The sequence below is a fragment of the Cnephaeus nilssonii genome, assembly GCF_951640355.1.
Source record: "Cnephaeus nilssonii genome assembly, chromosome: 14".
Taxonomy (NCBI): domain Eukaryota; kingdom Metazoa; phylum Chordata; class Mammalia; order Chiroptera; family Vespertilionidae; genus Cnephaeus; species Cnephaeus nilssonii.
The window spans coordinates 47,317,634-47,335,868 of NC_137085.1; the positions used below are offsets into that span (position 1 = coordinate 47,317,634).

At 38.1% G+C, this 18,235-nt stretch overlaps 1 protein-coding gene across 13 annotated transcripts in view; it reads right to left on the bottom strand.

Moving 5' to 3' along the window:
• Positions 1-9,565: 9,565 nt before the first annotated feature.
• RFX3 (regulatory factor X3) overlaps positions 9,566-18,235 on the bottom strand; it is a 291,507-nt gene continuing 282,837 nt past the window's right edge. For 11 of the 13 annotated variants that reach the window (XM_079790204.1, XM_079790195.1, XM_079790206.1 and 8 more), the window contains one exon: positions 9,566-16,470. In XM_079790204.1, coding sequence (XP_079646330.1) covers positions 16,232-16,470 — 239 coding nt within the window. In that variant the 3' untranslated portion in view covers positions 9,566-16,231. The remainder of the gene's footprint in view (positions 16,471-18,235) is intronic. The other 2 variants (XM_079790198.1, XM_079790197.1) reach the window with 2 other exon arrangements.

Consider the following 18,235-nt stretch of genomic DNA (forward strand, 5'->3'; position numbering starts at 1 on the left):
AAAGAGACAGCAAAGAACTTAAAAAACAAGGTGTTGAAACAATTTGGTGCCTTCAGACTATGGAATACAATGCAACTTTTTTTGTTGTTGTTTTGTTTTGTTTTAAGGAAGGAAACTAGATGTACTGATATGGAACAATTTCCATGGGGTGATGGTGAGTGAAAAAACAAGTTCTTCATCCCATTTGTTTTGTTGAATGTTTTCTCAAAATTTGGCAAACCTGGGGTGAATACTCTTCTTAGAGATTCTCAGGAGGCAGAATTGTCCCGCCCTGTGTCAGGCGCTTGCTTTCCCAACCCAGCCTCCGCTCTCAGCGGGTCTCAGCTACTCACCCTATGGAATGTTTCTGGTGTTTACATTTTTCACAAACCGGAAGCCTGTTTTCCCACATTCCCTATTTAGTCAGTGCAGAGTTGACATATTCACATGTATGTCTCTCAACTGCCTCCTAAATCAGTGCCTCCAGGGCCCCTGAAGTACTTCCAGCAATCTTCTCTCAAGTCTTTCCTGCCTCTTGCATGCAATTGAGAGGCTCAGAACTAAACACAGCCAGCGGTGTGGTCTCTAGAGAACTCCATAGCAATTACTACTACAGTGAGAAGAGAACTCATTAATGCAAAATAAAGTGGAGGAGGAACAAAGTCCTGTCAGAATGACTGAAATTTCTAGGGCTGCTCAGTTGGCACTCGGTGAAGAGTGGCAGGAGGAGTGAGAAGGGGACACACACCATCAGCAGAACACAGGATGAAGATGGTCAGATGGCTAAAGGTGCTATGAGAACAAAATACCCACACACTGTATGTTTGTTCTCTTAGGTGCAGTAGGGGGAATTGAGTAGGTGGATTTATTCATTTTTACTTAACTTTCAACAATGACACTGGTACTCCCTGGGCACTGTGAAAGGTAGAAACTACATACAAGTAAAAGGAAGCAAATACAAGTTATAATTTGTGTATCTAGTGACAATTAACATTTTGATGCAGATCCTCCAGATTTTTTCTCTATACATAGATAGATGTTTCAAATTGTTTTTTAATCTGCAATGGAATTCAATAATATATTATGAATATTAAATTTACTTCATAACTTTGTTCTTAATTCATTGCAAAGTGTTCTCCATTGTATGGTTTTCAATGAATTTTTGACATCTGGCTTTATAACTTTCACTATTCACCACTTCACACTACTGTAAGTAGCAATCTTTTAGCCATCTCATTACACCCATTTTCCGTGGTAGGGTGCTCAGTGATGGAGGAGTTTTGTTGTTGTTGGTGTTGGTGATGGTGATAAAAGAGTCAATCCCCTAGGAAGATAAAATAATTTTAAGTAGCTATCCTTCTAAACAACTTTGCCAATAAATAAATAAATAAACAAACAAGTAAATAAGGCTCTAGCCGGTTTGGCTCAGTGGAGAGAGCATTGGCCTGTGGACTAAAGGGTACCAGGTTCGATTTCAGTCAAGGGCACATGCCCAGGTTGCAGGTTTGATCCCCAGTAGAGGGCATTCAGGAGGCAGCCAAATCAATGATTCTCTCTCATCATTGATGTTTCTATCTCTCTCCCTCTCCCTTTCTCTCTGAAATAAATAAAAATATATTTTAATAAATAAGTAAATAAATAATCATGGAATTACAAAAAGAAATAAACAAATCCATATACAGAGTGAGTGATTAAAACTCACCTCTCTGAGTAAATTATAGAACAGGCAGGCAAAATATGCCAGTATAAATACTGAAAATATCAACAACAGAATTACAAACTCAAACAAATGGATGTACATACAAATCTGCGCACAGTGCTGGGTTACACACATTTTTTCATGGTGCACACAATATTCAAGGAAACAGACTACATCCTATAGAGTCAAAAAATAAACCTATACAAATCTCAAAAGATTGAAATCACACAGAATTTATTCTTTGACAGAAATGTAATTATGTGACAAATCAATCACAAGAAGATAACTAGAAAATTCTCATAGTTGGGAAAGTAACTCAAACCTTTAACCTTCCTTCTGTAACTACAGACTTCCAAGTTGTCCATGAGTTAAACAGGAAATGAAAATTAGACAATGTTTACAAAGTAGTGACTACAAACAAATATTAAAATGTCCCTAAACATCTATATGCCAATATATTGACTTAGAGAAAAAGGAAATTTTCTATAAATATATAACTTACAAAAACAGACTTATTTAAAACTTGAATCACAACAGAAACATTAAGGAAATTGAACCAGTCGTTTAAAATCTTCCCTAAAGAAGGAGAGGAGGAGGAGGAGGAGGAGGAGGAGGAGGAGGAGGAGGAGGAGGAGGACGACCAAGTGGCTCTAGGTCCAAGTGGCTTCACTGATGAAGTCCACCAAATATTCAAGGAACAAATAAAAAAAAAAAGCAAGATAGAGGGAATGGTAGAGAAGCATTATTGAAAGAAAGCATATCAGAGAAATATCCAGAAGACATGGTTAATATATGTCTTTGTTACTGCATCTAATAAGCACTCCAAAAGAATTGGTTATTAGCTTTATTAGCCTCAAAAAGGAAAGACTGAAATCTCAGAAAAATATCATTCTCCTCTAGCATACCAACTGTAGCAGTGACTAAATAAGCCCCTCCCCCTGCACTGTCCAGGGGAACATGGGTGGGGGCTGCAGACCCTCCCACTAGCATGCCTTTGGCCCTCCCACAGAGCTCATCTGGTCCCTGGCTAAACTCATGTGTTATCTCATTTAATCATCACACTCCCCTACGTGGTGAGTGCTGTTCTCACCTTGATTTTATAGATAATGAAACTGAACTTTAGAAAAGTGATTTTCCTGGCCCTATAATTAGCAGCCGGCCTGGGTAACTGGCTGGAACACTCATACCTTTCACCTCTCTTCTATAACTACATCATAAGTGGTCCCACTGAGCTGCCTAGGACCATCAATCAGGAATATTTGCTTCCCCACAACACCACCCCCCTTCCTTGGCAAAGGTAAACCAGTGCTCCCTATTTCAAAGGAGCATATGGTGCCAAGGATTGACCTTTGGGTAGTTATTTACAGAATGCCGACATTACGGAGTTTGTGCCATTGTGTAACAGGCAGTCAGCGGTTCCCCATAACAGGTGCTTAAAGTAGCACTTGACACATATTTATTATCGCCATAGAACAGAGAGTAATAGAAACTATCCTGTTGAGTTGTTGGGAGAATTGAGTTAATATATAAGCGCTGTCACCCATCAAGAAGCCAGCAGTCCGAAAGCATCATCACCCCAAAACACCTTTCACCTCCCATCATGGCCAGCCAAGCCCTGTTTCTTCTTTTGGATCTGTGTCCAAATAGCCCCAACTGGTTCCCATTCTATGAGCATCCATGAACAAAGAACACCCAAATTTCAAGATTTCTGCTCCTCTTAGAGAAAAAATAACCTGGATTCTGAAGGAGTGTTGGAGGTGGATCAAATCCATTTAATTACTAAGCATACCCCATACCCAGTGCTCTTGGCTTCATCATCCTGAGATGAGTTTCCATCTTCATTCTGAAATAAATTTTCCATCTAGACACATTACTCTCACTCCTCTTGCAACTGTATCAGGTCCAGGACTTTGATTTCTCAGAGATTCTGTTACGTGAATCAGTCCAGTGTGCAATACCAAGTCTTAGGGAATCATGAGTCATGCGTTACATTCATTTCCTATTTTTATCTTTGTCTGGTAGAGTGTGTTGTGGGTTTCTGAAATAGATATTGGTCTTCTTGAATCTCTGTACTCAAATTCATAGGTTGAAAGATGACGAACAGACTTTTCACAGACCCAGGACTACGCAGTTGCTCTTGGTGAGCAGAGAGAAGCCCCTCGGCAGGCCACTGGGACGGCAGAAAGGGGGTGGCCACTTCCCGCCAGCACCTTCTGCTGCTTCTTTAGTTCTGAGCAAGAAGACCAGAGGACCAGTGTCCCCAGCATGTACTGTCTTGATAGCAGAGACAATAACATTGAATGCATTCGTGCTTCCTAATAAATGTGACATCCAAATGTAAAAAAAGAGAAAACTTTCAAATGTGCTCAATTTTAGGGAGGCTGTGCCATTCACAGGAGCACTGGGTCATTATTCTGACACAGAAATCTTAGTCTTCTGGCTACAAATGTCACACCCCATAAACTCAACTCTGTGACCAAAGTATTTTTTAAATCTCCATTTCCAGCTCCAATTCTGCTGGTTAGCAGAAAACTGAGTAGCTGTCGCCTGTGTAAAATAGAATTCGATTGGGAGAAGAAACTTGTATTTTTATTTCGTATGATTTTACTGTATTGTTTTATGATATGGTTTTACTTTGTTATTTTATGAAAAAAGGTCCAGTCGGTCTAACTCCCAATGAGTCCTCTGTGGACCAGATCCAGATAAACCCTTATTTATGGAAAAGCAGCTGGTTGATGGTGATGCTTCAGAATATTCTAGGTTCTCCCAGCGGAACATGGCAATACGGATATGTTCTCCTCAAGAAGCCACCTTGTAGAATCAGATGTTAGGACTCAAGCATCTACAGACGATGGTGAAGAAATCGGGCCTCTAATAAGATATGGAAATGTTCTAGTGCCAGAAAATAGAATTCAGGAAAAGCTTCAATAGTGATGGGAGCAGAGAGGGGGGCAGACAGAATGGACACTTTCCATTGGCTCATCATCATCAAGGGCCAGCAAGGACAGGGGCAGCTAGGGGAGTGGGGTGGACAAGCCTCGGGAGTGTCCCCTCTCTGGCTCCTCCGTTGCATGGCACTGCATAGCAGAAGCATTTCTAGACGAGAGCATGACTGCTGTTCCACTGGTCCTAAGCTGGGTGGCACTTTGGATTCTGCAAATCATTCAGGGTGGCCATATGGCATCCTCAGTTTAATTGCCTGGCATTGGGCTTATTGCAGTGATGGCACACCTATCAAGCAAAAAAAAAACCTCCATCCTATTTCTGCAATACAAACAGTGTGATTTCCTGCTAACTCCCAATGACCAGTATCTGCTGTTCCTTAGGGTTTCCTCTTAGACATATTCTGTGATCTTGGTTCGCTGCCAAGTGTCACACTGAGGCCTCTGTATTTTAAAGATCACAGGACAACTCCTCTAATGCACAGAACCTGCTGATGCTAATCATCCAAATAGCCATTTGGGCAAAGCAAACAAACACTGGGCACCGTGGACCACTGAGAAGTATTTCTGCAGAATAGGGGCAGCTTGCAAATTTGGGAGACTTTCTAAAAGTTTCTGTTATAGATTGTATCGTTTACTCTTATCAAACACCCCAATATATATTTTTAAAGAATATTCTTAGTATCGATTTGTCATATCAACTTCACCAAACACACCCTTTTGCAATCAGATGTAAGAAACCAGGTAGGCAGTATTCGTTGTGATTATTGAAGCATAAACATTTCATGGCTATTTCTGGTTCATGACACCATTAGTTCACATGCTAAAAGTGAAGCTGCAACACAGTACTTGGGCCGTCTTTCCGTAGAAATGCGTAATTTAAAAGCTGTCCTGGCTTTAGAAAACTGTTGGGTGGATTTTAAACCATTAAGCTCTGTTAGTTTAAACTTTGTATTTGAGATAATAAGTTATCTCAAAGTAAATATTCAGAACACCACTACACAGATCAAGAAATAGAATGTTGCTAGGACCCAAAAGCCTTCAGTACTTCCCTAAATGTTTTCTCCCCTCCAAAGGTAAACACACTAGCGTATGCTTCTTCCTGTTTTTAAACTTTATCAATGGAATAATGCAACATGTATTCCTTCATGTTCGGCTTCTTTCTTCCACGGCATATTTATGAGATTTATCATGTTGTTACTTGTACTTGGTCTAATGCACTAATGTGAGGTATTTCATTATATGAATAGTTTCTTGATCCATTCTACATTTGAATGAAATTGGTTGTTTTCACTTTGGTGGGATTATGAGTCATTTTTTAGATCAGAAGGTTCTGACTTTTTTTTTCTTCATAATTTGAAGAAGTTTCCCAGTGTTCTCAGAATAGGTAGATATAACTTAATGAGCTTTAATTAAAGTGACAGAGGTGTAATGATATGTTAACATGAGTGCTTAGTGTTGTATTTGTAATTCATATTTCAAGTTTAACTTCAGGATGATCACTTGGGGTATAAAATATTTATTTGCCCAAAGTGCATCTATAATTAATATGGCAATTGCTGAGGGAGGGTTTCCAAATAATCAAATATCATTTTTCTAAGAAATCAGTTTGCTAAAAATGGAGCTCCCATTTGACCTAGTAATCCCACTTCTAGGACTATATCCCAAGAAATCAGAAACACCAATCAGAAAGGATGTATGCACCCCTATGTTCATAGTAGCACAATTTACCATAGCTAAGATTTGGAAACAGCCTAAGTGTCCATCAGCAGATGAGTGGATTAGAAAACTGTGGTACATCTACACAATGGAATACTATGCTGTGGTAAAAAAGAACTCTTACCATTCGCAACAGCACGGATGGACATGGAGGGCATTATGCTAAGCAAAATAAGCCAGTCAGAGAAAGATAAATATCACATGATCTCACTCATTTGTGGAATGTAATGAACAACATAAACTGATGAACAAAAATAGATCCAGAGATCAACCAAAGGACTTGTATGCATGCCTATAAGCATAACCAATAGACACAGACACTAGGAGGGTGAGGACATGTGCTGGGGATGAGGGTGGCCGGGGAGAGGTCAATGGGGGAAAAGGGAGAGCTATGTAATACTTTAAACAATAAAGAAAAAAACCCAAAAAACCACTAGGTGAAAAACCACCATTCTCTGGAGGATTATCTTAATACCTTGAGATTCTGCTTCCCAGCAATTATAGACAGTTTGGTTCAAATAAACTCACTAAAATTAAAAAAAGAAAAAATCAATTTGCTAGATTATTTAGGATTTTTTTAAAGTGTTGACTTCTCTGCCTGTAAAACGGCAAACACTCCTAGATCAAATACAAGATATGTTTCAACACCCTTTTTTCAGCTAATGGGCTTCCAGTGATTTGATCAGAGCTATTGAAGATTTACAAGTTGGTTCAAGATTTCACAATAGAGTTCAGCAACATATTGCAAAATAAATTTTTTTGCAAGGTATTGGCCTCAAAATTTGGCTTCCGGAAATGTATGTAGAGGCTATAGTATATCTATATGTGTAAGGGAAAAAATAGGATAAATGCACAGATAAAACGTCCAAGAGGAGTCATTAAGTGTTAGTAAAAGCAGAAATAATCAACCTTAAATTGTATAATCCTTAGGTATAATCACAAGATTATATTTGTTGATTAAATGATAAACCAAGTACCCTGATACCCACCGGGGGTTCCTTAATGATCAAGACGGAGCCCGGAGGTTCGGTTCAAGACGGAGGCAAAGGGAGATCCTGAACTCACCTCCTCCTTCAAACGCTCGGATCTACTTCAGAAACAGTTTCCTCCAGATAAAACCTAAAGGCTGGCCAAGCAACTCCAACACATCAGGCAAACAAGAAAACACACACACATTTAAGCGGGTAGGAGAGGCTGGGGCCCAGTCTCATGGTAAACTTCAACCCAGGTGCAACAATCCACCCTCAGGAGGGAACTTAAAACCTGCAGATTCCCCCAGAGGAACCAAGTCGATGCCTCCATCAAGCGCCTAATTGTTAAGGCCTTCACCTGGGAGATGAGTCCCTGAAACATCGAAAACATCTGAAAACCAATAGGGCTGCCGTCCTGCAAACAGACAGGCCTTCAGGGCTCCCCAGCCCCAGGCCTGGGCAGCTGACTGTGCCCCGACTTGGCTCACCTGCTCATATCAAAGGATTGGCCCAAGGGGCAGGCATCTCATTTAACACATACATTTATGTTTACTTGAATTACTAATATATTTGGACTCAGACACAACTTCCCCTGTACCCAGTCATGCTTGGGATACTGGCCAGGCTCAGAGCCAGCAATACACTGGTGCACAACAGGCCTCAGCAGCATGGAGGAGGAGCAGTGATGTCTAGGGGCCCTCAGCCCAAAGACTCTGCTTGCCACCAGCCCGGCAGGGAAGCAGGTGCCTCCTCCGGGCCCAGGCATTGTTCCAATGTGCAGCAGACCAGGGTCAGGCCAGAGAGCCCTCCTGCTCCCCGATTTTCAAGGACATTCTCCTCAGCAATATGGCAGCCATACTACCACACACAAAACCTGTGCCTCCGCTGAATGACAAATTTCTACATGCATTTCTTTTAGACTATAATGAAGTAAAGTATTTGGACTGAAATGAATTGGTTAATGAAAACTAGCTACATTTCCTAGGCAGCGTTCAGGTCTTGAAATGTCCCAGTTCCAAGGGAGAAAAAACTAATATTAAGAATCCATGATAGGAAGAATATTGTAACCAAGAAGTAAACACACTAATTATAAGATATATTTAAAACACCTCAGATTTCCAAGAGAAACCAAGTATAAAAATAAGGTTAGAAACCAGAAACTATTGTTTGTAATCTTCACCCCAAGATATATTTAGAGAGAAAGGAAGAGAAAGAGAGAGAGAGAGAGAGAGAGAGAGAGAGAGAGAAAGAGAAACATCGATGTGAAAAAGAAACATCAATTCCCATATACGCCTTGCGCCCCTCCCCGCCCCCTCTCCCCCCCCCAACCCCCCCCCCCCCCCCAACCGTTCTCCCCTCCAGGATCAAATCCGAAACCTAGGTATGTGCCCTGACAACTCGAACCTGCAACCTTTTAGTGTATGGGATGACTCTGCAACCAATTGAGCAACCTGACCAGGGACAGGAACTCTAATGTTTTTGTACAAAAAGTTCCAAATATCTCACAAGTGACAATGGCTACAATATAGAAGTGCCCAAATTGGTTATTTATTTTCTTTGTAGCACAGTATTGTACTCGATATTGGTTATAATTCTGTCTACATTCCTTTTAAGGATATTTTGTGTCTGGAATTTCTCTCATTTAAAGAAATCCCATATGAATGGGCTATTCCATATTCTAGGAGGAGGCCTTATATACTGTGTGTTTGTCAAAAATCACAGAAATGTACACTAAAAGCAGCAAATTTTCCTGTATATAACTATATAATTCAAAAAAGGGAAAAAGTGGGGGCAGAGAATATTAAGTGCATTAGAACAAATTTTAATAAGCTGTTGCAACCTAAGCAAGAAACTTGGGTGCCAAATATTAATGTGAAGTGACACAAAGCCAACACATTATGAACATCCAAAAATCTGGATTTACAATGGAAATGATGACAGCTTCTGAAATTAAATAGCACTCAATCACTAATTTTCTGTGAGGGTAAGATTAGTACCCTGCTGGGCTTATAATTTTGTTTTCTCTTTTTATGCTGTTCATGTGTAAATATTGCCAATTTCATTTGACACAAAAAAGGAAAACAACTTAATTTCGTTTCTAAGCTAGTGAACAACACAGAGACCACCCTCTACATGAGGCAGTGTGATATAAGTTCCCTGGCAGTGATTTAAGGGGGGGGGGGGGGAAATCAAGCCATTTCAAATGTATTTGTAACAAGGAAACAAATTTATTGATTTTAAAAGACAAGACACCATTTCGTTTTGAAAAACACAAGAAAGCTAGCCTGAGTTCAAGTCTGAAATATTCAGAAAAATCCTACTAATATCTTTAGTATGTTCCAGTCATTTGTTTAAACAACACACTAAAAGTTAATATATATTTTTATAATTATAAAAGTTCCCCAGTTATTGTACAGTACACAATACAAATCGCCCACAAACTATTATTTAGCTCCTGCCAATCTTGAGAGGACATGATATACTAAAAGATTTAGCATTTCTCACAAAAATCACATCAGGAAATACGTATTTACAAAATCAAATACATTATACAAAAAACCATCACATGTTATTCGGTAAAGATGTTTTTTTAAATAATTAAAAAGTTTATTCAACTGTAGTCCAAAAACTGGAAAAGAACATTACATTATCTCACACATACAATCTCTACAAAAGTTGCTTACCTCATTTACATAATATATTCAGTCGATTGTAAAATAAATGTTCAAATATCTCCTAGTGTTACTATGTTTCTGTGCTTGTGGGACTGAATAATGAAATCTGCCACTTACTAAGTGAAATTTAAATGATGGCACTTAAAATAAAAACCACAGTATTTTAAAAAAACACAATGAAAGGAGTTTTACCTAGAAGGTACGAAAGCCCTGAGTGATAGTAGAATTACTGATTGGTAAGCACTACAATGAACCTAATTAAAAGTTTACCACCCCAGGCACAAATTTCCCAGTTTTCTCAAGGCACTCACTTGAAGTTTCTGTAACCAACACATTGGTCACCACCGTAGGTCCCAATTGATGATGCAGATGAGAAAAAAATTTGCTTTGGTACAAAAGATGCTTTTTAAATGCATAAAATTCAATACCTCCTTTATTGGGTCATTTAAAATTGTGTTTAGCAGGTTAAAACAAGGCAATCATTTGTTCAAAACTATTAGTTCATTGAAGGAAAAATTTACTTGGTCATCAACAGTCAATGGGGGTTTTTATTTTTTCTTTCCTCCCCAGAATCATAATTCTTCTAACAAAGATTTGTTCTCATTATTGAGCTACATAAACAATTCTTACCAAAGATTTCATTACTCAGGGCTTCCAATCCCAACATCATAATTTATTTAAAAAACAAAGGAAAGAGGGAAAAAAGAATCAAATACCAGAATCAATAAAAGAAGAGACAAAACACACTTTTTTTTTTGAAAATGACATATTACCAATTACTTCAAATAAAAGAAAAAAAAATCCTAGGCAGTCACTTTGTAAGTGGCTTTTACTATTTAAGTAAAATTGGTAAACTAAACTCAGGTCTACTGGCACATAAAATCACTAGCAGCAATGATCAGAGCATGCAAACTGAGAAGCATTTACAGTAAATCATCATGAAGAATTCAAAAGAAGAGAGTTAAATTAAAACCCTTTGAGTATTGCATGTTAACACATGAGTAATTTGCATGGTTTGACCTCCTAAACTGCCTAAAAAGCAACGTTTATGGCAAACTTGCACTAGGCTATGGATGTCCTTTCACCAGGCATTGGAATAGGTTACACTTTCATTTGTGCCCGGCCAGGGCAGCGCAAGCACATCTGCGGACGACACTGCTCTCCTGTTCCATCAGGCAGGGGACAAAGGAGTCCAGTGCACGCAGAGCGCCCGTGAACAGAGTCAGCAATTGTGAGCAGACTGGCGTTTCCAGGTTATCAGAAGCAGTAGTCATAGCATCAGATGAGCTCGAATCAAGTGCTTTTGCTTTCCATTCTATCTCTATATAATTTTTTGACAAAGTATTAAAGTTTTGGAGCATAGATAAAATTATGCCCTGTATGCAATTCCCAAACAATGTGTTATGAGAGATCTAACTCCAAACAGCTTACCTGCCCCCAAAGAGTTCAGCTTTTTTCTTTAGCCACTCGAACTCATTTCTTCCTAAGGCTTCACTTACAACTGTACTTTCTAAAGCTAAATAAATGAGATCGCTTGTTTTGTTTCGGGGGGAATGTAACCCTTTCTTTATCATACCTTTTAAAGGCAATCTAGGTACTTTCAATGTGCAGAAACCGGTCTGACCTGGGTCCACGGGCCCCCGTGTGGTCGTCCTTTTCTAGAGTCATGCTGTGATACTAGAAAAGTTGATTCTTTTTTTCTGTAAACAGTACACTTACTTAGATGGCAGTGAACATTTGGGAATAAATATATCAAGCCCTCTTGAAGAAAATTAAGAGTCGTATATAAAATGCAAGTGTTCGGCGTGAAAACACTTTCTCTTCCTACCCCCCCTTTAAAAAAACCAGCATAATTAGACATTTGGATATAGAGTATATTTTACCGGTCTACGTCTAAATAAAGGATCTGAAAGGCTTTTGTCCCCATTGTCTATCTTACAATGCTCAAAGGGTTAATACAAGGCATTACATCAAAGGGGTTTCTAATACTAGAACTAAGCACTGAATTAATGCTTCTATTCCAGTTTTTTTTTTAAATCATCAAACTTGCAGAAATACTAGGGTTCCATTAATTGATTTGTTCTAACCACATACATGGAGGTTGACCTGATATAGTGACAAGCCCAATTTTCACTGCATGTCAACCTCTCTCCCCCATATCCTGTGTGATTTATACAAATCACAGGGTTTGATTCGATTTTTTTGGTGGTGGTTATTGCCTCACCAAGAATTTGGGGGAGGGGAGGTCATCATAAAGGTCAATTTGTTTTATATAACCACTGCCTCAAATTGTACACAAAGGTGACTTGCCAACGTTTTTTTTTTTTTTTACTTTCTACTTCTGTCCACACAGGGAGGACCAGCATCACAGTGACACACATCTTTTTTTTTCTTTTACACGAATGTTTCAAGCACAGCATTCTTTTAGACATCTCAAATATATCATCTGAAGGATTTTTTAAACTTTGAAAATGCATCACATTTAGCACTTCTAGAGAGTGCATTCATGTAAAAAGGTTCATGATTACAGTAATGAAACCGTGTTCATTCCTGAATGATTTTGACAGCATTCTACAAGAACATGTTCATTTTCACTCGTCTACTACACATCAAAGGCAGTCAACGTTGCACACTACTAATTTTAGTTATGCAGTGTTAAAACCATTTTCTAAAATTTATTTTTGTTTTTAAAGTACACCATCTAAAGAGAGGTGCATGAACCGTGCTATACAGTACAAGAAAAAGCACAAAAAGGAAAGCAGATTTCTGAAAAGGCAGTAAGACTTATAGTCAGTCTAAACAAAGTTTGGATGAAAATCCTGAAAAAGTGACCAGCCACTTAATATCCAAAAAATTTTTTTAACTGGGTCCAAGTGGGCAGTTCACCCATTTCACCCTATTGTTCACGGGCTGTAGTAATGCAAATCTTTTGGAGATGTATACTAGTACATGAAGATCAAACTATACTATTGCTACTCGATCCTTTTTCATGGAAATACCTTTTCTGAAACTTAAAAATAGCCAACATACCTTCTTTACATTTTTCCTCACTGAAAGTGTATCACTTGGTCTATAGAGATATTTTTCAGGACTAGTGTTTGATTACAGTGCCACGAAACATTAAGTTCTTAAAATATGTCCTGGTCACTTCTCAATAAACCTACTGTATTAGTGTCTAATGTTATTTTAAAAAGTCAGTTTCAATGACTGAAAAATGGAAATAAAATGTTTAATAAATGCAATAAATGTGGTTGCTCCAATTTGCTCAAAGGTATAAATTATGATGCTTTTATTTTGTAATACATTTCACAATTCAAGTTCAAAATTGTTAAGATTTTTGTTTGTGATTGTATATGTGTGCATGTGTCTTACTGTGGACTACAAATAATAGGAAGTAGCATAGATCATAGATATTATTTGTCTATGGGTTACAACTATCTATACTTGTCACAAAGAATTTATGTTCCTAACTGTATTCATAAAGGACATCAGAATATTTTTAGTGAGTCAAGTTGAAAGATAATAATATTAATTCCCAATCTGTCTAAATTTAGAACAAACCATGAACAATTAGAAGAAATGTTGAACCTTGGAGGATCCCCAGTCTCTAATTTTCATTAATCTAAATCTGCCCATTATTATCAGATTCCTCTAACAAAACAAATACATCCAACATTAAATTAAAGGAAACAATTATAATAAATACATTTAAAATTGTTCAATAAGCAAGATGATACCAGTAAATACATTTGGTCCAATACTAATATAGCATAGATCTGGGTGTGGTGAAAAGGGTTAGGAAAATGAAAAATTAAGAAAGGGGAGTCAAAACAAAGAGTGTGGGGGGTTTTTCTTTTCAATTTTTTGATTTAAATGTACCTGTAAATGTTTCCTAATGCACAATGAAGTAGATATACGGTCTTTGCAGCTTAAGGTGTCTTGCTTGCTTGTTTGCCTGTGTGTGTGTGTGTGTGTGTGTGTGTGTGTGTGTGTGTGTGTGTGATGGTACAAATTCATTCTCTTTTGGGGAGGAAAAGGGGGATGATAATTTAAATGATATTTAGATAAAGGTGATAAGCTAGCAAAAGACTTTCGAATATATGAGCTGTAAAATACAAAATTTGAATCAATTAAAAAATTACATCTAAATCATTTAACGTTTACTGAAGAAACCTGTTGATCTCCGTTATTTGAGTAGTCTAAGGCAATCGAGCAACAACAGTTGAAATATACTGTGTATTACCCAATAAGCCATTTGGTAGTTTTAACTTTACAGACTGGCTCACCCTCTTCTTTTTACCCCCCACCCTTATCCCAATAAAACTGGAAAGATAAGCATCTTGAATTTAATATAGGCCTCATTAATAATCTGTAAATAATTTTGTGCTTTCCCTTTTTTTTGGCTTTAGGTACTTACTTTTGCTTATTAGCTTTTTAAGAACGATTTAAATGAACGGATGTGCCTGTTTTTTGTTGTTAATAATTTGAGTGCTTAAAAGAACCTTGGCTCTTCATGTTAATTAAAATGGGGACAGTGTATCCACTCCTGGATCTCACCTGCCGTGTGGCTGACTCTGCCCGTGGGCACTCGTGTGTGCATGTGGACACAGACACCAAGACACACAGACAAACACTGAGACTGAAAAGATGCACTTCGATAAGTACCTACTTATTTTAACTTTCTTAAATTATAACTAGATAAGAATGGTCTAACATATATATGTTTTATGTAACAAGTTGGTGATTAAAACTAGCCTGCTACTCTATACCCTTAAGCAATCTAACTTATAATCAAGTATTATTCAGCTCTAAGAACAAAAAATAGGTTCGTGGTCACTCAAAGAGGGAAACTGATTTTTTGTCTTTTTGTTTTGCCCTAAATTTCCTTTGAAGAACATGTAACCTGTCCTTACTTTGGGAATCTGACAATGACAGGCACAGCTTGTCAAATGGACTGAAGAGGAATTTACATGAACAAAATAAGCCTTACTAAACCTTAGCTTCAGTTCTGTTTTAAGGCACCATGTTATAGCCGAGGTACGATGATCCCTGATGTACATTCTTCAACGGCACTGGTCCATCCAGCCACCTATCCAAATCCTACAGAATCGGGGATAAGCAACAGTATGGCGTGCCAGTTACACTGCCTTCAGGTTCTTTTTAAAATTTAAATCCACATACTTTAGAAACCAGGAAATATTTTTGAACGAAAGAACGATATGCAGGTTGCTACATTCCTTGCATTCTATAAATTTTCTCTTATAATAGCAGCATATTGAACTACTATTAGGAAAAAGACCTGGAATAAAAGAAAGTCATCCAAATGGAATGGTTTCCTGTATGTCCAGTTCAGCATAAGTAGCATGTACACTTAAAAAAAAAAGTCAAGTCATTTTTTTCAGCTTCAGTCTCTAACTATAACAGCCCCACTCAACAGCAGAACGCATCTGTGCAGTGGTCCCAAATACAGAATCAGTAGTCATTAAACAGAGGAATTGGTATGCAAATAACAGTTAAAATTCAATGTTTAACGGAAGCTTGCATTAACATGATTTAATAATTATGTACACAAATTATGTACATATTAGCATAATCTCTGGCAATTCTGTCATTTACTCTGAACTGATAAATGCACAGCTCAATTTTTCTTCAGAGAAATATAGATGACCTTCCCAACCCTCTAGCACTATCATAAAAAGGCTCTGTATTCTTTCTCCATACTCCAAAATGCTATCAAAATAGTGTCTTGTGGTTCGGCCCAATGAAAAGCACCTTTCAAAAGCAAATTTGATGCATCTGCTGCCAAATGGGCATGCCTCCAGTGTAAATAAAAAAATGCATTTCTTTTGATATTTCACAGAAGTGCATCTAATTAAAAACTCACACATGAAATCATACACCAAGACTAACAATCAACAATAAAATATTTTCAGCTACAAAAATGTAAATTACTTTTAATTATAAGGAAACAAAAATATTAAGTGTTGTAAAAATCCTTCTTGACACCTGAAACTAAGGGGAAAAAAACTCTTATTATTAAGAGGCAAATAATTTGTTTACGAAAAAAAAAAAAAAAAAAAAGACCTGGCAAAATACATACACCCATTCCATTTCACAACTCCAAAAAGGTAATGTTCAGCACAGATAGAATTTGACAACAGTCGACCTTCAGGCTTATTAATTTCTCAACTTAAGCCCAATATCAACAGGGTTAATGTTAGCTGGGAAAATACGCTTTAATATGCTTTAGACCGCAGTGTAAGTGTTGCCTGTCGCGCTGCACTGTCTGATCGTCTGAGTGCTTGTGACGATGTGCTCGCTGTGGATGGGGCTCAGGAGGCTGGGCTGCACGCTGCTCTCGAGAACAGGCTGCAGACAACCCACCGGAAACGCCGGGGTCAGCTCCGTTTTCTCTCTCTTGGCTTGAGGTTCTGAAGAGTCATCTAGTTCTTCATCCATTTCACTTTCCACTTCACTGCCTTCATCTGCACAAACAAATAATGCCACGACTATTACCAAAAGACATACTTCGGAAGACGGCAATGAACACGTGCTTAGAAACACGTTAATATGGAGCATTAGGAAAGCAACTGCTCAGCTCTTCTCAGGGGACGAAGCTTGTAGGTTTTCCTCTCCTGTGGATTTTGCTTGCATCAAAGATCTGTTAATGCATCCATAATTCTTTCAAACATGGTAAAGGTAGTTTATTTGGGGTTAGTTTGTAATTAATACTTTTAATAGCTCCTTTAAAAAGACCTTTGGAATTTCCTAATGTTTTTGTATTAAATAGTTTGGCATGATTTGTGTCATCATGAAGTAGTCACTTTAATACACTGTTGGCTTTTGGGGAATGTATTGAGGTGAAAAATGCTAACTAAAAAAGGAGTAAGGGAGGGAAAGAAGGAGAAAAACTTCAGTCTCCTCCAAAAATCTATAATTAGATATAAATTTTATGTGTTGATATTAGTGTTGGTGAGACTGATGATGACATATATCAGGTATAAGCATGGGTTGCTATAAAGACTCTTTGGTGAGCACGAATATTATAGATGACAATTAAATAGGCTCTTAGTTTTTATTACAAAAGATTATAAAGACTGAGGCAGTAGTATCAGATTAACAATGCACAATGGATTTCCATTCCTGGCAATACTGATATTCACTGTTAATACTGGTATTCATTTCTGGAAATTAAATGTATTAAATAGTCACTGGTCTCTCCAAATTTTACTACATTTTATATGAACTAAAACATCATTAGAATGGAACACCATTTAATGTTTCCAGGCAGCACAGTTAAAATTCAAAAGCAGGGAGAGAAAAGGCTCACACAGCTTTATTGCTGCGAGAGATTCCCTTCCGAGGAGTAGAGAGAATGCCTTTTCATGAGTGATCACTTTTAAACAGCGGGGAATATATTTTTGCCTTAAAAATCTTTTTAGTTCACCTTCGACATGTTTTACTGTTTACCAAAGAAAGATAAAGGTGTAATCACATCAAATATCTCATCTATAATTAAAATATATCTACACTTGCTATATTGTTTACTTCTAGTGACTTGTAGAAGCAGAACCAAATCTTCGTGTTATTCTCTCTGTCATGTACAAGTAGCTCTTTGGTCAGATTCAGTTGAACTCTTTCTAAGGTTGAGTCTAGTGTTACCAGTTGGGGCACACCTACCACAACAATCCCTGTTAATGCAGCTCTCAACATAAATGGGCCCTGAATGTTCCCTTACTATCAACTGGGGCAAAGGTGGTTTTCTATGGGATTTTTTCTGCTGCTGTGTGCTCTATTCCAACCTTCCCCCCGCCCCCCGCCCCGCCTAATCCCTATTCCTTTCACTCTGGCTCTTCAATTACAGATTAGTATCATCTCATAATTGATTTATCCTTCTGAGGGTTATTCGGTTAATCCCATAGAGTATATACGCACAGCAACAATATTTTGGGGCTATCATTTTCTACTTTTCCTGCTTTGCTACTAACTATGTTTCTGTAACAGGAATTAATGCACCCACCATTGCCACAGACTGACAGGAGTTCAACATGGGAGTGGCATGGATTCAAAGGTGACCTTCCCTGGCACATTAATGTTTTCACCGCCAAGGAGGGACAGAAGCTGGACAATGAATACCCTAGGACAGGCTGCTCCAGAAAACAGCACTGCACTCACGTGCGGATTCCCCAAGTCCTTCCTCTTGTCTTGGTTTCCTCACTGGTCTGGCTGTGTCTTGGACGGGCTAATTGT